At 46.8% G+C, this 26,625-nt stretch overlaps 2 protein-coding genes across 2 annotated transcripts in view; both read right to left on the bottom strand.

The window, feature by feature from the left end:
• Window positions 1–26,625, bottom strand: part of LOC140191772 (probable ATP-dependent RNA helicase DDX23) — a 126,172-nt gene that overhangs the window by 54,481 nt on the left and 45,066 nt on the right. The window lies entirely within an intron of this gene.
• Window positions 52–18,860, bottom strand: LOC140191507 (uncharacterized). The gene is made up of 12 exons (XM_072248959.1): window positions 18,661–18,860; window positions 14,178–14,261; window positions 13,840–13,918; window positions 9,586–9,656; window positions 9,029–9,229; window positions 8,296–8,383; window positions 7,784–7,926; window positions 7,273–7,485; window positions 7,032–7,110; window positions 1,748–1,862; window positions 1,432–1,514; window positions 52–173 (listed from the first exon to the last, which is right to left on the bottom strand). The coding sequence occupies exons 1-12, from the start codon at window positions 18,685–18,687 to the stop codon at window positions 52–54; spliced, it is 1,305 nt and encodes a 434-aa protein (XP_072105060.1). The 5' UTR covers window positions 18,688–18,860.

The raw sequence follows: 26,625 nt of genomic DNA, 5'->3' as shown, positions 1-26,625 counted from the left end.
GTGGTGGAAGGGGAAGATTTACCCAGCCAGAGCAAGTGGAGAGAGTGTGACTCACCCCCCTGAAGCAGCAGCATGAAGGCAGGTCCTGCCGAGGTCATCTGGTGTGTTAATGTCGAAGCCAGCAGACAAAATATGCTCGTTACTGAACGACGAGACGATGCTGTATGTCTGGCCTGGTGGGGTGGGGTGTTCATACAGAGGAGAGGTGTCAGGCAGACAAACTCCCAGGAAGGTTGTAGTTAATAATACAGGCAATCTCCTCTCACTAAGCATCGCCTGCACACTTCCCTCCACCCTCTCTACAGATCCCCTGACTGTTTGGGGAACACTCCCTCCTCACTGCCCCTCCCACAGCGCGGTGCTCCCTCCTCACCACCCCTCCCACAGCGTGCCGCTCCCTCCTCACCGCCCCTCCCTCAGTGTGACGCTCCCTCCCCACCGCCCCTCCCACAGCGTGACACTCCCTCCTCACCGCCCCTCCCTCAGCGTGACACTCCCTCCTTACCACCCCTCCCTCAGCGCGGTGCTCCCTCCTCACCACCCCTCCCTCAGTGTGACGCTCCCTCCCCCACCGCCCCTCCCACAGCGTGACACTCCCTCCTTACCGCCCCTCCCTCAGCGCGGTGCTCCCTCCTCACCGCCCCTCCCACAGCGCGACACACCCTCCTCACCGCCCCTCCCATAGCGTGACGCTCCCTCCTCACCGCCCCTCCCACAGCGTGACGCTCCCTCACCGCCCCTCCCACAGCGTGACACTCCCTCCTCACCACTCCTCCCTCAGCGTGACACTCCCTCACCGCCCCTCCAACAGCGCGACACTCCCTCCTCACCGCCCCTCCCACAGCGCAACACTCCCTCCTCACCGCCCCTCCCAAAGCGTGACACTCTCTCCTCACCGCCCAACAGCGTGATGCTCCCTCCTCACCACCCCTCCCTCAGCGTGACACTCCCTCCTCACCACTCCTCCCTCAGCGTGACACTCCCTCACTGCCCCTCCAACAGCGTGACGCTCCCTCCTCACTGCCCCTCCCACAGCGTGATGCTCCCTCCTCACCGCTCCTCCCACAGCGTGACGCTCCCTCATCACCGCCCCTCCCACAGCGTGACGCTCCCTCATCACCGCCCCTCCCACAGCGTGACGCTCCCTCCTCACCGCCCCTCATTCAGAGTGACACTCCCTCCTCACCGCCCCTCCAACAGCACAGCGCTCCTCCCACCTCCACACCCTTCCGACAGTGCAGTGCTCCCTCCTCGCCACACTTCTCAGTGTACCACTCTCTCCTGACTGCCCTTCCCTCAGAGTATTGCTCCCTCCCCACTGCCTCTCCTACAGTGTACTGCCCCGCCTCACCGCACCTCTCCCACAGCGTGACTCTCCTTCCTTATCACCCCTCCCACAGCACTCCCTCAGATGATATTAAGGTTACTTACCTGAGGAGAGCAGCTTGCGACAACAGTCTGAGAACCCGTACAACACAGCCAGGTGCAGGGGGAACATCCCGTGGATTCCTCGCCTGAGAACACAACACTATGTTTACATGGCACACACACTAACGCAGCCTCTTCTCGATCACAGCCATAGCAAACCCCACCCCTTCGACCATCCTGTCAGATTGTACCCAAACCAGATCCCTCCACCAGTGGGAGTTCAGTCCTACCCACCAGCACCTCCCTCAGTGCAAGTGTCCCATGAGGTTGCACTGGAATACCTCTCCTTCCCTCCATCAACAGCACAGTGTACACACACCTGGCCGTGTCAGCACCATTCGTCATCAGGGTACTGATCAGTAGCTCGTGGCCGTACCTAGCAGCAACATGTAAAGGAGTGTTCCCATACTTATCCGCGCAGTCGATCTCTCCGCCTGAGGGAAAAAGGGAACCATCATAAAACATCTTCCATACAGCTTCCCTCAGAGACCCACACCCACCAGGAGTACAGGCTCAGACACAGGGATTTCCCACACACTGAACCCCAATAATGGACACAGATCAACGACAGGGTTCCCTAAGCACTGAAGCCCAATAATGGTGGAATTGGGATCAGACACAAAGATTTGGCACACACTGAACCCCAATAATGTACACACTGGGATCAGACACAGGGATTTCCCCCACACGCTGAACCCCAATAATATACACACAGGTTCCCTCACATTCTTAACCCGTGACAAAAGTATGTGCACACTGAATGCACACAAGGCAGTTCATGTAGGTTTACAAAATATTTGACATAAAACTGCACAGAACAACAACAAAATAACATACATAATTAAGTCACTCAGTTATTTCTTCTCTCTCCTGTCTTTGGCATTTACCCATTCTTTGTAAAATCTATCTAGACTAATAGAACTTCCATCCAGTTGATGGCTTTTGATTCTCATTAACATATCCAAATGACATTCACCTAAATGGTTTCTCAGCTTGTTTTTGAGTTGATTCATTAGGCTAAAACCTTGCTCACAGTCCGCACTAGACGCAAGAAAGATTCCCCCAATGTCCATCAACTGTGCAAAGTCGCAAAACTGTTCATTTTGAAGTACAAATGCCACCGTTTGAGCAAAGTTTGAAATCAGTTTGGATTTAATTTTTTCTTGCACGGAAAATTTGAAATCATTAAACTGTCTGTTACAGTATTTTCCAGCTAGAAAATCATGATATTTTAGACATACAGCTTGCTCATTACCAAATGTGAAGTCACAATCTGCAATTGTGGAGAAATCAAAAGCTGACCATTCTTGTACCTCATCTTCAGGAAACCTTTCTTCTAAATGAACACAAAGACTATTTCTAAAAGTCAACAGTGAACTTGTATCTACTGTGACGTTTTCTTCACGTTGTTGGCTTAGCAAAAAACTTTAACTTTGTCACTCCATGAAACATCGTCTCCCAGATACTGCTTTCTTATCTTGTTAATTTTGCCTCGCGCAAAATGAAGTGAATCAATCATTGTCAGGCCACTGTTTTGCAGAATCTTGCACACTGCAGTCAGTTCATCAAAGACATCACTTAAAACCTGTAAAGCTGCTTTGTATGTGATGTTTATCAATTTCTCGTGACTGTATTTAGCCACAGGGTCATTTGACTGATCTTCTTCAAAGTATGTGATCAGTGCCTCATAATTTTTTATTATTGCCTGCAATGCAAAGTGTCAAGATAACCATTTGATTTCATTAAGTGGTCTGAAAGCAACAGCTTCATTTTCAGAGGCCTCTGCAATTTCTTTAAATTTGCACCTTTTAACTTTAAACAAATTTGCAGTTCTTTTGCGCTTCACGCCCTTCGCTTCTTTTGAATTCGACATAGTGAATCAATATTTTTTTCAATAAAAACTTAGTAAGCTATCTACAGGATTTGAAACAGATCTTTGTAAACTTTACGATATGAACACTGTCTGCCAAAGATGGCTGCTGCCGTGATGTAGCTGTACAAACAGGAACAGAAAAGGTGAGGTGATGCAAATTTGTGACGTGCATTGTGGTATTTGAAAAACTAACTAATTAACAGAAACATTTAGCTAAAAGATTATTTTCAATAAGTATAATTATTAATTACTACATTATTTTAGGTAACTAACCTTTTGTGCGCACATTAATTGCCTTTGTGCGCTGGTTGAAAAGAGTGCGTGCGCGCGCACAGCTTAGAGGGAACATAGGGAGGGGGTCACCAGCTGAGGTGTAGAAGGACATGGTCCTAATGTGGGTGAACTGGGTCACCACGCATTTGTTGGGCCAAAGGACCTACTTGCATCACTCATGTCTCTGATCCCACAGATGCAGTTGTAGACTGTACCATATAGCCTACAGTATAATAAGGGACTACTTTGTTTTAGTAACATGTCGTTGAATGCACTATTAGGCGCATATTGAGCATGCGTTATTAGGCGCGTATTGATCTGTATGTGTGCGTTAAAGTTCGGATTCTGCCAGTAAAGAACCATGAAACTTAGCTCCCGTCTCCAGCGTTTTTATTAATAGCATTGTTGTGTAGCCAGGCCACATAAACAAATTGGCGACGAGGCTAATGAACCTACATCGTATCGGAACACCTTGTTTTAACTGATAACGACACTCGGAGGAAGAGCGCATGGAACAAGCCAAGGAGCAGGAGAAGGAGGCAGAGCAAGGCCGCGAGTCCGAAAGGAAGCGGGAGCACAGCCGGGGTCGGGAACATCGGGAGACAAAGAGACACAGTCGGAGCCGCAGCACATCCCGCCGAGACCACAGCCAGCGTTGACCCCCAGGGGCTGAGGGTCTGCCTGCCCCAGAAGGGAGATAAAAAAGACAGACACACACACATCTAGACGGAGTGCGCTCATGGCACTAGCAAAAAGAACACACGAGTCAAAAAGAAAACAAAGGGAAAACAGGGCTTAATTAACATAACAAGGATGGCGATGATTGGAACCATTACAGCATTTGATAGTGGCATTGAAGACTGGGCAACTTACATTGAGAGAGTGGAGTTATATTGTGAGGCTAACGGTGTTTATGATGAAAAGAAAGCCAACATCTTACTCAGTATTACGGGAGCAAAAACATACGGGCTGCTACGGAGCTTGTTAACGCCTGAAAAGCCAGCTGACAAAACGTTCAAGCAAATAGTGACACTCTCCAACAGCATTTAAATCCCAAACCACTGGTCACTGCTGAAAGATTTAAATTTCACAAACGGAATCAAAGCAAAAATGAAAGCATTTCTGAATATTGTGCTGAATTGCGCAAATTATCAGAACATTGTCAATTTGGAGCTGGTCTATCAGATGCATTGAGTGTGTGGCATGCACTGTGAAACCACACAGAAGAAGCTCCTGGGTGAAAAAGACCTCACATGAGAGAAGGCACTGAACATTACAATATCAACGGAAATAGCAGCACAGGCTGCTTCAGAGATTCAACAAAAATCTCTGGAACATGCTACGACTAAAATGTCACTGAACAGAAATGAAAGAAAGAAATGTTACCATTGTGGGAGCATGTCACATGACCCTGATGCCTGTCAAAGAATGCAGAAACTATGGCAAACACGGGCAGAGTATGCAAAGCTAGTAAACAGCAGAAAAAGGACAAAATACAGAGAAGTAAGAAACCCCAGTAAGGAAAACACAACAATGTACACAAAATGGAAGAAAGCAGTTCAGACAAAAGTGAACTGTCTTGTCTGCAACTTCACAGTATGAAAGAGACAGATAATCAAAGAGTAATATGGATCACTCCACAAGTGGCAGGTGTGAGACTGAAAATGGAGTTGGACACAGGCTCAGCTTTAACAGTGATCTCTGTACACGACTACAAATGACTGTTTTCTCACATACCTCTGAAACGAACTAAACTACTGCTAAAGACTTGCACAGGAAAGAAAGTGCATCCCAAAGGTAAAATTAAAGTGACAGTGACCTACGGAGACAAAACACAGCAGCTGAACCTCTCTGTACTGAAAAATGGAGGACCACCGTTGCTGGGACGTGAATGGCTCAGGAAAATCCAGTTGGATTGGCACACCATCAAGGCACTAGATGTGTCAGCAAAGGAGGGCAGCAAGGCGGGGAAGATGTCTGCAGCTCTCCTCTCACCCATTGTTGACTATTAGAATGACGAGGAGGAGCCAGACAGCGTCGACGATGAGGACGACCGCAGTATCCGTGGCCGCAAATCGGATGAAGATACAGAGGATGCAAGGGAGACAGATATTGCCAATAAGCAGGATGATGAAGACTACCTGGAAGTAAAAGAGCAGATGTACCAGGAGAAATTGACATCTCTCAAAAGACAGCTACAGCAGTTACAGGAAGGCACTTTGCAGGAGTATCATGAAAAGGATGAAGAAACTAGATCAACAATACAAGGAAAGAATACAAAATGCAGAGCTTCTTCTGCAACTGGAGACAGAATGAGTTGAAAGGAATTATATTAAAGAGAAGAAAGCAGCAGTGAAGGAATTTGAAGATAAAAAGATTGAGTTAGAAGAAAAAAAGATGATTGAGAATGAGAGGCTAACAATGGAACTCACAGGAGATTCTATGGAGGTAAAGCCAATAACGACTAGGAAACTAAGGAGACCAAATGACCCTGTTCCAATTACAGACAAAAGACGAAAACCAGCACCTGTGGAGTTAAATTGCTTGTTAACAGATGAACAGATAATGGAAGATCTGCAAACTCTCAATAAGCTTAAATCTCCAAAAAGACCAGCATCTCCGTCTTCTCCTGAGCATCTTCCCAGCACTCCTGCTGAATCACCAGCACAAAGATATGAAGCACAAATAGAAGATGGAAAGTTACATTACGATAAGAGATGGTATCATAAAGGTCAGGCTATCTATTTGGAATCTAAGGAGAATACGGAGATTGGCTGTGTAATTAGCTCAGTTGGAACATATGAGATATGGGCAAGGAAGACAAGTGATAGCACAAAGGTGTGTATATATCTAGGACAGCTGCACAGAGGAGTCTTCATTATACGGAGGCGATCTGCTGCCTAGAACTCTTAGCAAGTTGGAGGCGTACATCTTCTTAACTCCCTATGTTCAGAGGTCAACTTTTCATGACTTTTATATGGAAATCTGTATTAAAACAAACAAGTTTATTGACAGATGTTACCTGGAGAGGCAGAGAAGACCCCCAGAGACTTGAGTTATAAATGGGTCTTAGACCAAAAGTAAAAAAAAAGCTTGTTATAATTTAATATTATTAAATTACTAAGTAAACAAATGGTCGATGTTTGTATGGGTAAACATATTTGTTTAGCATAGTGACCCAGTAAAAAAAAAGTTGATACACTATTAAAATAAAAGGGGAGGAGTGTACCGTATAGCCTACAGTATAATAAGGGACTACTTTATGTTTTAGTAAAACGTCTTTGAATGCGCTATTAGGCGCATATTGAGCATGCGTTATTAGGCGCGTATTGATCTGTACGTGTGTGTTAAAGTTCGGATTCTGCCAATAAAAAACCACGAAACTTAGCTCCCGTCTCCAGCGTTTTTATTAATAGCACTGTTGTGTAGCCAGGCCACATACACAACATAGACCTACCATTCTGGATGAGGATTTGAGATCGAGTGAATCTGCCGTGGATCGCAGCCATGTGCAAAGGGCTCTTCCCATCCTTGCTCTGGAAGAAAAGGAGATGACTGAGAGAGGGGGGGTGACCTTGCCCTGCGGTATCAGCACAGCCACCTGCCATCCCCTAGGCCAGCCACCACACACCCCAAGATCGGTGGGGGGAGCCGATGGGTTGGAGACCCTGCGCGGTGGGAGAGGGCTGCAGACCCACCTGAACATTGACATCGGCCCCATTGTTGACTAACAGCTCCAGGCACAGAGCTCCGTTGGTGGAGACAGCAGCAAGGTGCAGCGGTGTGAAGCCCAGGAGGTTGGGCTGGTTGACGTTGGCCCCGTAGTTGACCAGCTCATTGGCCACAGCGTCCTGTCCAGTGTAGCAGGCAATGTGGAGGGCTGTGTTCCCATAGGCATTGGGCTCGTCGATCTGGGGACATCAACACAGACATTCAGCCCAGGACGAGAGGGTACAAATGTGTGTGTGGGGGGGGGGAAGCAAATGTGTGTGTGTGGGGGGGAAGGGAGGGTGAGGCCAGTGTGGAGTGATGGTAGGGGTGAGGAAGAGGGTGGAAAGGGCTGCATGGAGGACAGGGGTGATGGAGGAGTGCTGAATCAGGAGATAAGGGATGAAGAGAGGATGGAGAGGAGGTGGGAGGGGTGGGGTGTTGAGAGGGGAAGGTGAGGGACGAGGAGTGAGGGTGAGGGTGAGGAATGACATGACTTACCTCCAAACCCAGCTTCAGCAGGTACCTCACCACTTCGAACTTTCCGCTGGAGGCAGCCGCGTGCAGCGGGGTGTATCCCTTCACATCCTTACAGCTTGGCACTGCCCCACGGGACAGCAGCAGCTTCATCACGTCCAGGTGCCCTGGAACAGAGGGCAGAGATCAGGAATGGGCAGTGAATCCTCCAGACCCACCACTCCCCCCACTTACAGCAAACCACCGCACCTCACCCCCACAGCCTCAGACCCCTAAGATAAGCCACCCACACCTCAACCCCATGCCATAATCAACATGTCAGCCAATTCCCCAAAGTCCCCATCCATCTCAGGCTGGAACAATGATCAAGAAACACCTCATTCTCCTCTCCCCCCAGTCATGGATCCTGGAAAAGTGGGGTGGGAGAGGAGGAGAAACGTGAAGTACATGGTCACACTCCACCCCACAGATGTTTTCTACCTCTGGGACAGACAGGGGTGAAGCACCAGACCAGGTCTGAAACTCCCCACACTCACCGATGAAGGCAGCCCAGTGAATGGGTTGACGTTCCTTCTTGTCACAGGCACTGACACAAGCCCCCTTGTTCAACAGCAGCTGTACCATCTGCAACAGACAGGCAGTGTAAGGGGGATGGAACACAGGTAACACCACTCCCTACCCCAGGGAACAGGTAGAGTGAGGGGGGGGGGGTGAGGAACAAAAACAGCTCTCCCACATCACTGCCTACCTCAGGGAATAGACAGTCAGAATGAGGATGAGCAAGTCAGAGAATACAGCTCCCACATTTCACTCGCTAATTAATGAAATAAAACATTCACTGGGCAGTAGATTTGCCACAGAACATCCCCCATCTCAGAGAAAATTCCATAAGTTCATCCCGCTCCAGGTGAAAAAATTCTCTGGAGAAGTGACAGGGATGGAGAGGGAACTGGAGTGGAGTTAGTCCATGCATACAACCTTACCTCTCCACCGTCTATAGGAAGCTTGACACCACCTGGGAAAAAAGTATCCCGCTCAATCGGCAATCCCACCCCACCAACTGCACACAGTAAATGCAGTCTGCAAAACCCACTGTACTCACTCACCCAAGCTATTGCGACAGCATCTCCCAAACCACACATCTCTTCCTGCCCAGAAGGGCAAGGACAGCAAGTGCAGAGAAACACCAACCCCACTTCACAGGACCCCTCTCTCATGCCACATCCCAAATGCATCTCCCCCACCCCCTCCCCCGGGCTCGCCAGGTACCTCCAGATGACTGCTGTAGGCAGCGTGGTGAAGTGCTGTCCGCCCTGTACGGTCGGCCACATTGACATTGGTGAGCAGCGGCAGAAGAAGTTCAGCGCACTTGGTAGCCTTGTTAGCAGCCGCCACATGTAGAGGAGTCTGCCAGAACTTATCTCGGGCATTGGCATCAGCCGAGTGCTTCAGCAGCACGCTCACAGCTCGCTGTGGGGGGTGGGGAGAGGAGGGTACGGTCACCACCCATCAAACATCACTCCTTCCCTTGAAACTGCTGCACTGCTTGGTACTTCACTTCCGTGGCACTCCCTATTCCCCTTCCCACAGCTCTCCCTCTTCCCTCACCTTTGTGGTGCTCCCTCCTCCCTCTGCACTTCCTCTTTCTTCCATCCCCCTTCACTGCTACCCCCTCGTCTCCTTGCCACCCCTCCCACAGTTCTCTCTCCCCATCTTTCCTCCCTCTCCCCCTGCACCCTTTTTCATGTCTCCCTCCCCGACCCCCTCTCACACAGTGCGCCCCACTGACCCAACGCTGGCTCAGAAAGTAGAACAGGGTTCCTTACCTCGTTACGAGAAGCTGCTGCGCGATGCAGTGGGGTCAGCCAGGCGCTGTCCTTCGCATTGACTTTAGCTCCTGTGGGACAGAGAGGGGCTGGGTCTGACTCACCAGGAAAGAACAGTTCAACCAGGCAGCAGAGGGCTTGAGACAGACTGTGTGCCCAGTGTCTCAGAAATGCATTGAGGAGGGAGGGGGGAGTGCCTGGGGGAAGCAGATGCAGAGGGAGTCCAGGGATGGGGCGAACAGACTGGTGGGAGACATATCACTGATTCTTGAGAATTTGGATAAAACAGGTTTTAATTTTGAAAAGAAAAAATTTTAAGTGTTAAGAAATCTAAACATATATGTTTATAGAACAAAGTCTCAGCAATCAAGCAATATTTCGGTGCAACCTCCTCCATCCATTTCTGGGTTTGAAAATCTTCGAAAACGTTCAGTCAGCTTTATCAGGAAGTAGATGATTAATATGCTCCTCCTCTATGAAGTCCATGACTTCTGCAGACAGGTGGTAGATCTCCCTCATCCTGCTTGCATGACCTGGTAATGATGGCTCCATCAGTTTGACCAGAATATTTTCGACTGGTACGAAGCACATATCCTTTCCACCTGGTTTTGGATGGAAACGCGTGTTGGGCCCATGAGGATGCAAGAACTCCACTTGAACATCTTGATTATGAGCATCCACAGGGACAGCCCTTTGCTAACCACCAGTTTTGGTCATAAAGGACTGCAAGACAACCTCCATCATTAATGACACCAGCAGATATATCTGTCGTAGTCCCATCAGGACCACTCTGGGGTTCCTACTCCATTTCCTCCATCAGCATTGCCAAAGGCCCTCTGTTCTTTCCCATTGTGGTAGGGCCATCATTCTCCTCAGCCTGTAGCCTGGCATGTGTATTTTCAGACAACTGAAATGCTGTTGGGCTGAAACACTGGCACATCTGTGGTTCACTACAGAAACATGACAATTATCTGCAATGGATGCTGTTTCCGTAAGATATAACCTGATGGATTTTCCCTGTTGTTGGTACAGGTTATAGTGGTTGAGAAAGGACTGCATCATATGTCTGCATGTCACCTTCAACAATACAATAGAGCTGAGTACTGCAAAGGCTTCTCCCAACCATCTCATGGAAGATCTTGCCATGCTCAACGCCATTCCCCCGTAGTACAAGGCCTTCTGCAGTCCTTTTCACAGTTCCCCCAATGCCACTTGGAGCTCCCTTCCCATGTGAAGCTGCAAAGTTGTTCCAGGTTGTTCTCTGGAAACCCAGGGTTGGAGGGACATTGCAGAGGAGAGAGAAGTTCTTGTTTTTGTACTGCTGCTGGGGCCATCTGACCAAAATTGAATGGTATCAACTTTTGGAAATTTTAAACAAATATCTCTGAGGACTTGTTCCAAGTGAGTCCAAATGGCAGAAGCATCCTGTCGTTTGGATTCTGATATTATACAAAATCCTGCTTTCTCTACTTTTGTGTGTACATGCCACTGCGCAGATTGAGCTGTGGGAGGTTCTGACCAAGATGGCATGACTGTACCTCAGAACTATATTTCCAAGCCTCAGAAAAGTCCACGTCAATTACAGTGCTTTCATTGCAGTTCTGTATCAAGCTCCTGTATTCCCTGGACTGGTTCTGAACCAAGCACACACGTGTTGTTGTTTCACCCTTTAGTTTGTCTTCATACAGTTTGATGAGCTCTGCCAGTGTGCCATTGCGCTTCACATATCTTGTATTGCAGTGAATTCCATCTGCTGTTTGGTCCTGAACTCGTTCCCATCGCTGCCACTCAACATCGGTCAACTCTTGCTGTGGGGTGGGAAGTGTGTGCTTGTGGAGACATCGGGTGCAGGAGCACAGAGACATGCCTCGCTTGTCTGAGAACAACACACAAGTTCAAAACTACCCTCCAATCTGCTAGACTTGTCAATACCATATGCTGTTAGGACATCAAACATCAGCTTTGCATTTTCATGGTACTGGCATGTCTTTCAATCTGATGGTTTTGGTGCTGTGACATAGAATGGACGTAAAGCACAGAAGGACGAATAACTGAGTTCTACAGCTGGTTCCTTTTTGATGAATTCCCCGTGAAGATTGAATATTGTGTCAGTCAGAATCATTCTCTGATGCTTTATTTTCTTCCATGTTATTGTGTCCTGTTTGTCCGCCATCATTTGTGCAGCATTATGGTAGAAATCCTGAACCATCGGGGTTATTGTTTGAATGTAAGAGGGTTTTTTGTCTGTAGTACTTCTCTTTCGCAGTGTGTTGTATGTCAGCCCGAACTGCTTTGTCTGGTGTATCAGGCGATATTTCTTTAGAACCCTGCCTGACAGAGTCAAGTTCTTTGATGTTTGAGCAGACTGTAAATTATTTTTGTTTTGATTAAATTCTTGAATGAGACAGTTGTGGAAGAGCAGGGTTTTCTTGATGGAGGGGTTTTTGAGTTTGCTTCCCTGTAGCATCTGCTCTGTTTTTTTTTCTTGGTGATTCTTGTGTTTTTTTATTTCTAGTTTGCTCTCGTCGCCAACGCTTTTTCAGTTTGTTCCCATCTTTTATTATCTCGAAGTTTATTTTTCAAAGCTTTCATCTCTCTCAAGTATCTTGCTCTTGTTTTCTTTCTTTCCCTTTCACCTGCTATAGACTGCCTACTGCGAGCTGGCTCCTGTATAGTCTGATTCAATGGACTATCTGGGGGAGTTTCTGGGCGATCTGGGCCCTTTCTCTTACGCTCTCTTGACTCTTGCTGTCTACGTTTCCACGCCTTTCTCTTACTCCTCTTTTCCCTTTCATTCAATGCACTGATAGTTTTTATCTTCCAATCCTCTACTCTCTTCTTCCATCTTTGCTTTTCCTTTCTCAGGTATTCCTCCTTTAACTCGGGCTCACTATATATTTTCTCTCTCCACTTTTTTTGGTATTCCCTGCTTCTTCTCCTTTGCTCCTCCACTGATAGCTGCTGCCTAGCCATAACTTCCTAAAATACATAAAAGGAAGGTAAGAATTTAATGGAATTACTATGAAATTGTGCAAAATTAGTATGAATTTAATTATGTTTAATTTAGTGAAATTTTATAAAATGATTATGAAATGGTGCAACTAAATTCATTTATGGTTTTAGTCATTGAGGATACATTTAGTAAGGAAATATTGTGGGCCTGTGTGTGGAAGAAACAAAGAGGAAATTCTGTATATTATAAATAAAGAGGTTAAAGAAACATTACAAGCCATATTACTATTTATTGTGATCATAAATTATATTCAAGCCTCCACTGAGGATGATTTGGATGTTTTTGTCACCACTGTTAGACAGAAAACCTGACGGTTTTTTTTAAACATGACATGCATGAGTTGTATACAGAAGCCATCTTGTTTTCCCTCTGTTGCTAACTGCCTCTGGCTTCTACTTAAAATGCATAAATTTATGACATAATTTAAAATAATTCTTTCTATACAAAAGAGACAGTGTTGACACGTCATGATCATGACAGTAGCAACATCAATAAATATATAAAAATTATTGAAAAAAATAGCAAACTTACAGGAGCTTGTTTGACCTTGTTGCATTTAGCAGATGTGGAGGGTGGGAAGGGGGTCCTCAGGAATATAGTTGACCATGTGGTTGCCTGATTTTATTACTTTTTTTATATAAATGTCTGACAGTGTTGACAAAAACTTGGGACACATTTTGAGCAACCACAAAATAAGATAAATACTGTTGAAAATTCACTACTTTTAATTTTAAAGAGGTTTTTCACTCTATTCTTTCATCTGGCATATATATTATACATTTTAAATGATTTTTTCACACTTTTTTATCAAATTGAAATGATAATCTCTTGTCTGAGGACAACTGATTTTGTGGGTACTGGGCTATCATATAATCATTTAATTTATAAAATTAAAAACAAACATATGAAAAAATGTTGCATTTGACCCTCAGATGATCAACCCTGATTATTTTAACTAAGAAAATGTTATTCATTTGCAACGGAATTAGCACTTTTCTTAGTGGGACATGTTCTCACCGCAGTTTCAAGAATCAGTGATATATGCATGAAGCTGGGGGGAGTGAAGTATGCAGAGAGGAGGGTCAGGGTCAAAGGTGATATACGATGACAGGGATGGGGAGGATGAGAGACACAGAGGAAGGTCTCACACACGCATGCACACACAGGAGGTGGGTCAGGGGGCTTGTACGGTGGGAGTAGAGAAGTGTCAGTGAAGGGGTTCCAGAATGACAGAGCCTTACCTGACTGGATGAGCATGTCGATGATCTGAACATCACCCAGGTAGGCTGCTGCATGAAGTGGTGTCCGCTTCTCTTGGTCCTGTGAACAAAGCCAGGCATCAGTCACCCGTCATAATGGGGAGTGAGTGCTGCATATAGTTGACACACACTCCAGTCCTTGCTACACACTCCCTATCCCGCTCCATGGTTCCACTGATGTCCTCACTACATATTCCCCACCTGCTCCCTCACACCATCACCACCCAGAGTGTGCAGGTCCCCACATCCCACTGATGTCCTCACTACGCATCCCCGTTCTTCTCCCCATCAACACCCTGAGTGTGTGCAGCTCCGCATACCAATCCATTGACGTCCTCACTCCTGTTTATCAGCGACTTCACTTCCTCCCGATCTCGGTTGAAGATGGCCTGGATCAGGGGTGCCTGACAGCGAGAGAACACACAGTTATTCACCCACCCCAGCTTTCGATCTTCAAACTCACCAATCTCCCAGTCTCAGCCGCAGAACCATTAACCCAGCACTCCATTCCTACAGCTGCTCAGGAAGGGAGGGAAGCACCTATCCCCACCATCTCCCCTTGCCCTCGACCCTAACACTTGTGTGTCTGCATACCCTTGCCATGACTGCATGCGTTCCCCCCCAGATGCTCCGCATTCCTCCTGCTGTGAACTGTCCCCCATCTGTGGATGAGGGGTAGAATCTGGGAGAAATTAGAACATGGAAAGAGCTTTAAACTAAATAATGAGAGGTGGTGTTCAACAGTCTGGAAAAGTTAAGGGAAAAAGAGTACAGGAGGGATTACAAAAGTGTCCAGAAGACAAAAGGTTTAGAAAGGGGTATAAATTTAACTTCTGCAACATGGGGGCAAAATTGAAAAGGTTAATGAATACAGGAGTGAAGGTGTTATATTTGAACGTACGCTGTATACGAAATAAGGTAGATGATCTTGTAGCACAGTTAGATTGGTAGGTATGACATTGTGGCCTCCCTGAGATGTTGCTGAAAGATCATAGTTGGGAACTTAACATCCAAGAATACACATTGTATTGAAAGGACAGGCAGGTAAGTGGAGGGTGCAGTGGAGTGAGTCTGTTAGTACAAAATGAAATCAAATTCTTAAAAAGGGAAAAAGGATTGAAAGAGGTAGAATCTTTGGGAGTAGAGTTAAGAAACTGCAAAGGTAAAAAGACACACAAAATACTGCAGGGACTCAGGTCAGACAGCATCTATGGAAATGAACAAACATCTCTTAAAAGTCCCTGTTTCTGTCTCCTCCACCACCCCAGGTTCCCACAGGATCCGAGGGAACACCTTGTCAGGCCCTGGGATTTGACCACACTGATTTACCTCAAGACAGTAAACTCCTCTTCCTGTGTAATCTGTACAGGGTCCATAGCCTCGCTGCTGCCTTGTCTCACTTCTATAGATTTTACACACATCTCCCGAGTAAATACAGATGCAAAAAATCAATTTAAGATCTCCCCCATTTCTTTTGATTACCATTCTGATCTTCCAGAGGAATAATTTTGTCTCTTGCAAATCTTTTGCTCTTAACATATCCCTTATGATTCTCCTTCACTCTGTCTGCTCGAGCAACCTGTCTTCTTTCAGCCCTCCTGATTTCCTTAAGTGTTCTCTTTCATTTCTTATACTCTAGCCCTCACCTTTGCCAGAAAACAACCTGTCCCAATCCACACTTGCCAGGTCCTTTCTGATACCATCAAATTTGGCCTTTCCTCAATTTGGAATCTCAACATGAGGACCAGACCCGTCCTTTTCCATAATTACCTTGAAATTAATGGCATTATGATCACCAGATGCAAACCTTCCCCCGACACAGTCAGCTGCCCTGCCTCATTCCTGAATAGATCTAGTATTGCACTCTCTCTAGTTGAGACTCCTATGGTGTTTTGGAACAGAGGAACCTGGTAGTACAAATGCACAGTTTGCAGAAAGCAGCCATGCAAGTAGATAGGGTGGTAAAGAAGATGTGCTGGCCTTCATCTGTCAAAGCATCGAGCATAGGAGTAGAGACATCATATTGCAGTTATACAAGTTGCCTCACTTCAAGCATTTTCAAGTTTGGTCACAATTATAGGAATGACATTGTCAACATGGACAGAGAGTGCAAAAGAAATTTATAAGGATGCTGCATGGACAAGAGGGCCGAAGTTATTGGGAACGGTTGGTCATGCTGGATCTTTACTCCTTGCAGTGCACAACAATGAAGGGATCCTTATTTGATAAAATCATGAGGGGCAAGTTTTTCCTCAGGATTGGGGAATCCAAAACTGCACAACACAAATAGGGAGATTTAAAAGAGACCTGAGAGGCAACACTAATGGTGATGAGTATCCGGAATGAGCAGCCAGAGGAAGTGGTCAAAGCAGGTACAACTGCAACATTTAAGAGGCAATTGGATAGGTAAGTGGAGCCGAGGGGCTTGGAGGATTGCCAGCATGGACCAGATCGGCTGAAGGGTGTGTTTTCAAGCTATATTACTCTGTGACTTTGGGATAACATACTCCCCACACTGCTGATGTTTAAAGCACCATGTAATCCTCCCTCTGCTAGTGTTATATGCTGGCGGGAGCAGTCTTCTGTTTATCTTTGAGGCCCTTTGATTGCCTCTGGAATTGTTTTCTTCCTTCCAGCCAAGAATTTCTCTCACTGCCTGACACGGAAACACCACCAAAGCACATGACGTAGGGAGCGAGTGGGAGGGCCAGGCTCAGGGAACTCCTGCAAGGACTTGGCTCAAGCCTCCCTACATCAACCCACTGTTCTCCCAAAAACACCCCCCCCCAACCCGCGATGCCTGTCCGAACACCAGCACCAGCAGCTCAGAGCCTGCAGCCCATCAAATCCCTGCTGACATACTGACCTCGCATGTCGTTAGGACGTGGGAGGCAACAGAAGCACTCGTGAGAAACCCATGAGGTCAGGGGTTGGGGGGGGGGGGGGAGAGAACACGCAGGCACCACAGAGACAACCTTGGAGTTCGAGATAGAACCCAGGTCTCTGGATCTAGTCGAGGCAGCAGCACTCCCCACACGATATAAATTCAGATTAACAGTGTGGAATTTTAAAATTAATTACATTTAAAATTCATTATCTGGAAACATCTCCAAATCTTTTGAATTGCAAAGAAAACACATCTGGTTAATGGAGGAAAAGAAATGATGATTCTAGTCAACAAAACATTTTCTTTTAAATTTGGTCTGAAATGGTTTGGCAAGAACCTCATTCCAGGGGCAAATAACAATGTTGTTGCCACAACATGCAGAGACTGGAAATTTATCTTAAAAATTTCACCACTTGGGGGACCCAGGTGGCTGAAGGCTCAGGAGAGATGGGGGAGTGGGATGGAGAGAGAAAGAGGGAGAGAGTGGGGGGGGAGTGGGGTGCGGAGAGAGGGAGGGAGTGGGGTGTGGAGAGGGAGACAGACAGACAGACGGACACACACACATAGTGGAGTTGTGGGGACAGGGCTCGCGGGAGGTCGCTCGAGGAGGGGTGTGGGGAATCAGAACAATATCAGCATCATCTGGACCTCCTTCCTCAGTGGACAGTGAAGTGAGATGGAAGAGCCACCAGTGGTCCAGTGCAGGGGGAACAGTTTCAGTAACCAAGGACAAAGTTTTGGCATCACTCAGTGAACACCACCCCTCAGACAACACAGGAGAGAGGAGGAGAGGCAAAGAGTTTGTGGTGCAAAACTGTCAGAGAACTGAATATAAATCTCTTAATCAGAAATCACTGTCACGCTGATCAGGAATGCTTGTGAACGGATCAACTTGGAGTGTCGCGGCATGTATTAAACGCTCTACACCATTAACCTCAGGTAAACACGAGTGCTAGAGGATAAACATTTCAATGAGACAGCTCCTACGTTGGTGCAGACATACTGCAGGGAGCACTCAGATGGGGGAGAAAGAGAGGATCAGTCCCTCTCCACAACCCATCGCAGAGCAACCAGACAGCACCTGGCCCTCCAGGCCTGAACCACCTCGTCCCAGGCTGACTCCAGAGGCAGGAGGTGGCTGAGGACATCTGCTAGGATGGAGGGAGTAAGGGGGCCCACCCCCCTCTTCAGTGATGTTCCTCACCGCATCTCTATCTATCCATTTCTAGAATGAGGGACCAACTTCTCCCTCCTCATACTAGGGACTCCCTCCTGCATCTCCTCCCACCCACTACGCAGGATCCTACCCTCCATCTGCTCCTTCTCCACAGTACGAGGCAGTTTCCCCTCTTCCTGCAATGGAGTGCCACTCCCCTCCACCTCCCTTCCTCCCACTCACAGCCCCAATGCAATGGAACCTCCCCTCCATCACCCTCCCTCCCACCGTCCAGTTCGAGGGTCCATCCCTTTCATCTCCCTCCCCTCCCCAGTCCGAGATTGTTTCCTCCATCTCCATCACAACCCCCTCCCGTACGAGGGACCCGCCCCTCCATTTCCTTCCCTATCTCTCCCAAATACGAGGGACTCCTGCTTCCATCTCCTTCTCAAGAATCTTCCCCTCATCCCGCAAAAGGGGCCTCTCCCTACAATTCACCAACGTATGGGGCTCCCCCTCATCATTTCTTCCACCCCGCGCTACGGCAGCCCTTCTCTCCCTCCATCCCCCAAGTTATTTTAGAGCTCCTCCCTCCCCCTTCCTATCCTATAGTCCAGGCCCATTCCTTCCCGGCGGGGCCCTCATCTTCCCCCGCAAATCACCCCCCCCCACTGCAAACACAATATCCCCGCCTTCCCCACGCCCCGGTGGTTTAGGCCGCATTATCCCCAGCCCTCGAGTTGCGTGGCTGCCGTCCTACCTGCTCCGTTAGGCAGAGCACACCCATGACCCGGTTGGAAGCAAGTGCCGGGCAAGGGGGAGCGGGCGTGGCCGGGGCCTGGGCCGAGGCCGGGAGCAGAGCGAAGGCTGCTGTCGCCGGAAGACGCTCTGGCTCATCACTGGGCTCTCGGCGCCTGGCGCAGCCCGCCTGAGAAAGCGCGGCCAGGGACAGGAGAGAGGCGGGCGGGGCGAGGCCTGACACTGCCGCTTACCGGCGGGAGGTCCAAGTCGGTCCTCCCATTCATTGCCTAGTCTTCCAATACACCGCCGCCAATCGGCGGGAGGTCGGGACTGGTCTCGCACACGACTCACCGCCGAGTGCAGAGTTCCAGGCCCCGTTCACTTATCCACCGCAGAAACTTCCAGTATGTTCCTCCCAGACACAGTCCCCAACCGCTGTGCGGTCCAGGTTGGTCCTTCCACATATTGTTTGAGTGGGCCATTTAAAAGTGGGTGGATTTTGGCAATGGCAAAATCAGGCTTCTTGGGCGAGGTAAGTATCTGGAAGTTTCTTTTTCTCCATCCTTTGTCTTTAGGGAGCGGTGTCTCGGAAAGGCAGTATCCATTATTAAGGACCTCCAGCACCCAGGACATGCCCTTTTCTCACTGTTACCATCAGGTAGGAGGTACAGAAGCCTGAAGGCACACACTCAGCGATTCAGGAACAGCTTCTTCCCCTCTGCCATCCGATTCCTAAATGGACATTGAACCCATGAACACTACCTCACTTTTTTAATATACAGTATTTCGGGGTTAACAACCTGTTACAATATACGTAATTGATTTTTTTGTTTTATTTATTATTTTTTTCTCATATGTATTGCATTGAACTGCTGCTGCTTTTAACAAATTTCACGTCACATGCTGGTGATAATAAACCTGATTCTGATATGGCATAATTAGAACAGCGAGGATGACTGTTATGTTCTTTGTGTTAGGTGTGGGATAACATCGCATCAAGTGCTCCGAGCTACAGCTCGGCGACCTTCGGTTCATATGGGAAAATGAGGAACAGATAGAAGTTACAGAGAGGAGGTCACCCCTAGATTGCAAGACGCAGGTGACTGTTGAGAGGAGGGCATAGGCAGCTAGTACAGAGCAGCCCTGTGGCTGTTCTTCTTAATAAGTATACCGTTTTGAATACTGAGGAGGAACTACCTACCAGGGGAGCAGTAGAGACCAGGTCGCTGGCACTGAGGCTCTGAAGAGAAGAGGGGTGAAGCAATGTTAAGAGATTCCATAATTAGAAGAATATAGATGATATTCTGTGGCCACTATAGAGATACTCAGGTGACATATTACCTCCCAGGTGCCAGGGATGCCTCTGATCATATTCTAATCAGCATTCTAAAAAGGGACAGTAACCAGCTGTCATGGTACATATTGACACCAATGGCACGGGTAGGAAAGACGAGGTTATGAAGAAGGATTTTTGGGAGCTCAGGAGAAAGCTGAAAAGCAGGACGCCTCCAGGCTAGTAACCTCTAGATTGATGCCTGTGCCACACAGCAGTGAGGTTAAGGAGCATTAGGCAGATAAAGGCATAGCTGAGGAACTGGTGCAGGGGGCAGGGGTTCAGATTTTTGGATCATTGGGATCTCTTCTGGGGAAGTTATGACCTGTACAAGAGGGACAGGTTACACCTGAACCAGAATGGGACCAATATCCTTGAGTTGTGGCTGAGGGAGGATTATAAACTGGGAGTTTAACATCCAAGAATACACATATCAAAAGAACAAGCAGAGGGGGTGAGGTGGCTGCGTTTAAAATAAATGAAATCAAATCCTTTGCGGTGACACAGATTGGAAGATGTAGAATCCTTGTGGATAGAGTTAAGAAACTGCAAAGGTAAAAAGTCAGTACCAAAGATGTGGGACTCAAATTATAACAGTAACACACAAAATGCTGGAGGAACTCAGCAGGCCAGGCAGCATCTATAGAAAAGAGTAAACAGTCAACGTTTCGAGCCGAGATCTCGATGAGGGGTCTTGGCCCAAAATGTCAACTGTACCCCACCCCCCACAGATGCTGCCTGCCCACTGAGTTACACCAGCATTTTGTGTGCGCGCGCTTGGATTTTCAGCATCTGCACATTTTCTCTCATTTGTGATTAAATTACAACAGGAGATAAAATTGCATGTAAAAAGGGCAATGTTATGATAGTCAGGGGGATTTCAATATGCAGGTAGATTGGGAAAATTAGGTTGGTGTTGGTTCCCAAGAGACTTTGTAGAATGCCTATGAGATGGATTTTTAGAGCAGCGTGTGGTTGATTCCACTAGGGAAAAGGCAATTCTGGATTGGGTGTCATGCAATGAACGATTAGCTGGAATTGATAGGAGAGCCCAAGGTAAAAGAACCCTTAGGAGACCGTGATTAGGATATGATAGAATTCACCCTGCAATTGGGAGTGGAGGAAACTAAATTAGATATATTATCAGTATTATAGTGGAGTAAACTGAATTAGAGACATGAAAGAGAGCTGACCAAAATTGATCAGGAGACACCAATAGGAATGACAGCATAGCTGGAATTTCTGGAAGTAATTTGCAAGGTGCAGGATAGATATTGTACATCGCAGAGTAGTAGTATTCTAGAAGCAGGATGGCAACCATGGCTGACAAGGAAAGTCAAAGCCAACATAAAAGCAAGAGAGCATATAATAAAACAAAAATTAGTGGGAAGTTGTTGAAAACCAACAGAAAGCAACTAAAAAAGTCATAATGGAGGAAAAGATGAAATACAAAAGTATTCCAATAATATTAGAGGATATCAAAAGTTTCTTCAAATATAAAATAGTGAAAGGGAGGTGAGATTAGATATTGGATCACTGGAAAGTGATGCTGGAGAACTGGTAATGGGGGCGGGGAGGGAGAAACAAGTAAATGGCAGACAAACTGATTATGTATGTGCATAAATCTAGCAGTATGCCACAAATTTGAGAGTGTTAGGGGGCAGAAGAGTGCAGTTGCCATTACTAGGAAGAAGATGCTTGGGAAACAGAGTTCTGAAGGTAGGTAAATTATCTAAACCAGATTTTCTACATCCCAGGGTGCTGAAAAGAGGTGGTTGAAATGATTGTGGAGGCATTAGTAATGATCTTTCAAGAATCAATAGACTGGCATGGTTCTGGAGGACTGGATATTTGCAAATGCCACTCCACTTTTCAAGAAGGGGGAGAGGCAGAAGAAAAGAAATCATAGGCCAGGTAGTTTGACCTCATGGTTGGAAAGATGTTGGAGTCAATTGTTAAGGACGTGGTTTTGGCATACTTGAAAGCACGTGATAAAATAGGCTGATGTCAGCAGTTTCATTGAGAAGTAGGTGGACAGGCAGGTAGTGCTGAGGAAGCAGGGAGACTGCAGGAGGACTTGGACAGATTAGGAGAATGGACAAAGTGGCAGATGGAATTTAGTCTCAGGGAGTGTATAGGTATGCACTTTGGGCGGCGGGGGGCGAAGAGGATAGAAAGAATCTCATTGAAACCTATCAAATGTTGAAATGCTTGATAAAGTGGATGTGGAGAGGATGTTTCCTTTGGAAGGGGAGTCTAGGACCAAAGGGCACAGCCTCAATAGAGGGACATCCATTTAGAATGGAGATGAGGTATTTCTTTAGCCAGAGAGTGATAAATTTGTGGAATTCATTGCCAGAGCTGGCTGAGGAGGCCAAGTCATTGGGTATATTTAAGCCAGAGGCTGATAGGCTCTTGATTAGTCAGGATGTGAAGTGTTATGGTAGAGAAGGCAGGAGATCGGGTCTGGCAGGGATGATTAAATGAAGGAGCAGACTCAATGGACAAAATGGCCTAATTCTGCTCCAGTATCTTATGGTCTTATTGATGCTCACCAGTGGGATGCCCAGAGCGCCACTTGAGGTTGGAAGACAGCTTCGGTCCTCCCCCATACCACAAATCATGGGATTTGCACCTTGGTGTCCCAGGACAGCAGGAAGCACTCTCTGTTCTTTGTCTTCTAGAGACTCCCCATTCCAATACAAGGAGCAGCCACCCTGGCTCCAGAGAGGACCCATCAGGGCAGATGGTTCTACTGCCCAGGAGCCTCAATGGAGGAATCCTTGAAGTTTCAAAATGAAAGGATCCTGTGGGGATTTGACTCCGATGTGGAGATGGTTCACCAGTGGTAGTCTTTAACAAGGGAACTGTTATAAGATTGGAAGGGGGCAAGAACTTTAGTGATGGCGTGTTGCAACATGCTGCAAACTGCCCTAAAGATCTATGCTGTGTGTAAACAGTCTCTTCAGCCCAAACCATCCACACCAAATTGCCTACCCATTTTTGGCTCATATCCATTCTTTCCTATCCACATACCTTATAAATGTTGTTTATGTACCTGCCTGGAAGAAAAAAAAAAGTTGGCCCCCTGTTCCCATCTTTCCTTCTCATCTTAAACCTGTGGCTTTGAGTGTTAGATCCCCCTACTCTTGGAGGGGGGGGGAACTGCCCCTCATGATTTCATACACCTCCTTAAGGTCACCCCTCAGTCTTCTATACTGCAAGGAATAAAGTCCTAGCTTGCCCAACCTCTCCCTATACACCAATACAATTGTTGCATTTTTTAAGCATAATGGCACTGTGAAAGTCCTAACCTCATTTGGCTTCCAAAAATGCTTCTCTCACATATGGCCCATTAAGTCTGCTCCACTGTGGCAGATTTATTTTTCCTCTAACCTCATTTTCTCACCTTTGCTGTCCTTACTAATCAAGAACGATCAACTCTGCCTTAAATATACTCACCTGCACAGCTGTCCATGGCAATGAATTCCACAAAGTCATCACTCTCTGGCTAAAGAAATACCTCCCCATTTGTTCTAAAGGAACAACCTATTCTGAGGCCATGCCCTCTGGTCCTAGACTTTCCCCACTATCGGAAACATCTCCACATCTACTCTATATAGGCCTTTCAATATTCAATTGCTTTTAAGATCTCCCTTCCTTCGTTCTTCAATTGATTTTCATGAACCTCCTCTGGACCCTCTCCAAAACACATCCTTTCTTAGATAAGGAACTGAAAACAACTCGCCATACCCTAATTGCAGGCTGACAAATGCCTTCAGCCTCAGCATTACATCTTTGCTTTTGTAGTCTAGTCCATTTGAAATGATTGCTGGCATTGCAATAGCCTTCCTTATCACTGACACAACCCGCAAGTTAATCTTTAAGGAATCCAGCTCAAGGACTCCCAAGTCCCTTTGTACATCTGATTTTTGTAATTTCTCCCCATTTAAAAAAGTAGTCTATGCCTTTATTTCTTCTAAGTGCAGGACCATACACTTCCCTACACTATACCATCTGCCTCTTCGTCTCTTCTTTGCCCAGTCTCCTTCTGCAGACTCCCTGCTTTATCAACACTACCTGCTCCCCTCCCCACCCTATTGTTGTATTGGCCACAAACTAGGCACTGAATCACTGGCTAACTTCACTCACCTCACCGAACTGATTCCACAATCTATGGACCCACTTTCAGGGACTGTACAACTCAAATTTTCAATATTAGTTACCATTTATTTATTTTTATATTTGCAGCTCATCTTCTTTTGCACAATGGTTGTCACTGTGTAGTTTTTTAAAATTTGTTTAACTGTGCATGCCTGCAAGAAAATGAATCTCAGGGTTCATAGAATGTATTTTTGAGTCACCAGCACCCAACCAGAAAAGCCCACCCTTTATTTCCACTCTGCCAATCTTCTATCTTTCCTGTAATACCAAGGGCTTTTATTTTGTTAAGCAGCTTTGTGTGGCATCTTGTCAAAGGCTTTCTGAAAATCCAAGTAAGCAAAATCCAGACTCCTTTGTCCACCTTGCTTGTTATTTCCTCAAAGAATTCCAACAGATTTGTCAAGATTTTCTCTGAAGGAAACCATCCGATTTCAACCTATTTTATCATGTGCCTTCAAGTACCCCAAAACCTCATCCTTAATAATGGACTCCAAACATCTACTAACTCAAATCAAACTCCATTTGTCATTCCTTGGCCCACTTGCCCAGCTAATCAAGTTCTCTCTATAATTCACAATAATCATCTTTACAAGGTCTCCTACAAACTTATTAACCACACATTGCACATTCTCATTCAAATTATTGACATAGGTGACACAGCAATGGACCCAGCACTAACCACTGAGAACACCACTAGTCATTAGCCTCCAGTCTGAAAAACAACCTTCCAAGATCACCCTCTGCTTATTATTAAACCACTTTTGTATCCAGTTAGCCAGCTCTCCCTGGATCCCATGCAATCCAACTTGTCAGAGCAGCTCACTATGTAAATCTACTGCCCTGCCCTCAAACTTCTTGGTTACTTCAAAAACTCAATGAAATACATGAGACACGATCTGTAATGCACAAAGTGATATTGACCATCTGTAACCACCCCATCTTTCCCCAAGAGTTGTACATCTTATCCCTCAGAATCTGCTCCAATAACTTATATACCACAGATGTTAGGTCTAGTCTACAGTTCCCAGGTTTTTCTTTGCAGTCCTTCTTAAAGACAGCATTAGCCAACCTCCAGTCCTGTGGCACTTCACCTACCATTAGGCACATCTCTCAGCCAAAGCTCCTGCAATTTCTTCACTAGCTTCCTATAGTACTCTTGAACGCACCTGATCAGGCACTGAAGACATATCTACATTTTAAGACATCCAACACCACCTCTGTCATGATGGCCAAGACATCCCCAGTAACTATCAAGATCGAAAGTCTCCACTTTTCTTCATGGTAAAAATGAAAGGACGATAATCAGAGGATCTCGCCATCTCCTGCAGCTCCACATCGAGATATTCATGGGTTGAGGTTTAAACAAAGATAGACGGGGGGGGGGGGGGGGCGGCGCACGGGGATGCAGAATGGCAGAAAAGCAGTTAGTGTGATGGTTTACAGCACCAATCAGGGTTCAATTCCCACTGCTGTCCACAAGGAGTTTATATGTTCTCCCCATAATTGTGTGGGTTTCCTCTGGGTGCTCCAGTATCCTCTCACATTCCAAAGATGTACAGGTTAGGGTTAGTAAGTTGTGAGCATGCTATGTTGGCGAGACACATGGCGACACTTGCAAGCTGCTCCCAGAACATCCTCTGACTATTAGTCAAATGACACATTCAACAGCTAATCTTGTAACACCTTCTTTATCTGAAGGATCAGGAAACAGATGGGGAACTAGAACATGAGGCCCAGGGCAAACCATGTTGAATGGTGTACAAGTGTGACATACAAGGTAGCAAAGAGCTTTTTCTTGGTTCATTATGACAAAGCTCATTCAGCTGAGACAAAAGCTGGCACTGTCTCCCTGTGTTTCCAGTACCTAAAGCCCGTCGTCCTTCTCAGAACAATAGCCCACTGTGTCTCAGGACAGTTAGAGTGAAGACCCCTCCATCACTACTAACAAACCCCAGGGTCCCAAACCACAGCCAAGGAGACAACCCCATCCCTTCAGACTATGAAAGGACAACTACATCCCACATCTTTACCCCACCCCCACCAATATTTGAAAGGAGAAACTTTCCTGCCTACCCACACCCTTCACTCAGATGCCAAAGAGGGCAACACTCCACACACCGACCCTGCCCCAGACAGGGAGGGTGTCACACATATAACCCCCACCATGGCCTAAAGTGTGCTCCAGATGGGGACAGAGCCCCTCCCCCCCCCCACTGGCTTCTTTCCAGAAGGGGAAGTGCACTTTTCCAGATGGAGGGAAATACACAGCCCATCTTCCCTTCCAACCCCTGAACCAGACAGGGACAGACACACTCCCCCCTCCAACAACCTGACCCCATACCAGACAGGGAGGACACATACACTCCTCACCCCCCTCCCAACAGCTTAACCCATGCTAAACAAAGACACACAAATGCCCCATAGGGAGGAGTGACCACTCTCCTACCCACAAGATCCTGTACCCAGACCAGAGGGTAAACACCTGAA

Source organism: Mobula birostris, chromosome X, assembly GCF_030028105.1.
Source record: "Mobula birostris isolate sMobBir1 chromosome X, sMobBir1.hap1, whole genome shotgun sequence".
Taxonomy (NCBI): Eukaryota; Metazoa; Chordata; class Chondrichthyes; order Myliobatiformes; family Myliobatidae; genus Mobula; species Mobula birostris.
This window is presented reverse-complemented; position numbering and strand designations above follow the sequence as displayed.

What these genes read in the sequence shown, in the direction of transcription:
- LOC140191507 (XM_072248959.1), bottom strand. Translation starts at nt 18,687, where the DNA reads ATGGGTGTGCTCTGCCTAACGGAGCAG. An exon ending in CGACATGCTCATCCAGTCAG is followed by an intron (nt 9,657 to 13,839) that starts GTAAGGCTCTGT and finishes TCTGTCCCACAG; the next exon opens with GAGCTAAAGTCAATGCGAAG. An exon ending in GGGCCGATGTCAATGTTCAG is followed by an intron (nt 7,111 to 7,272) that starts GTGGGTCTGCAG and finishes CTTTTCTTCCAG; the next exon opens with AGCAAGGATGGGAAGAGCCC.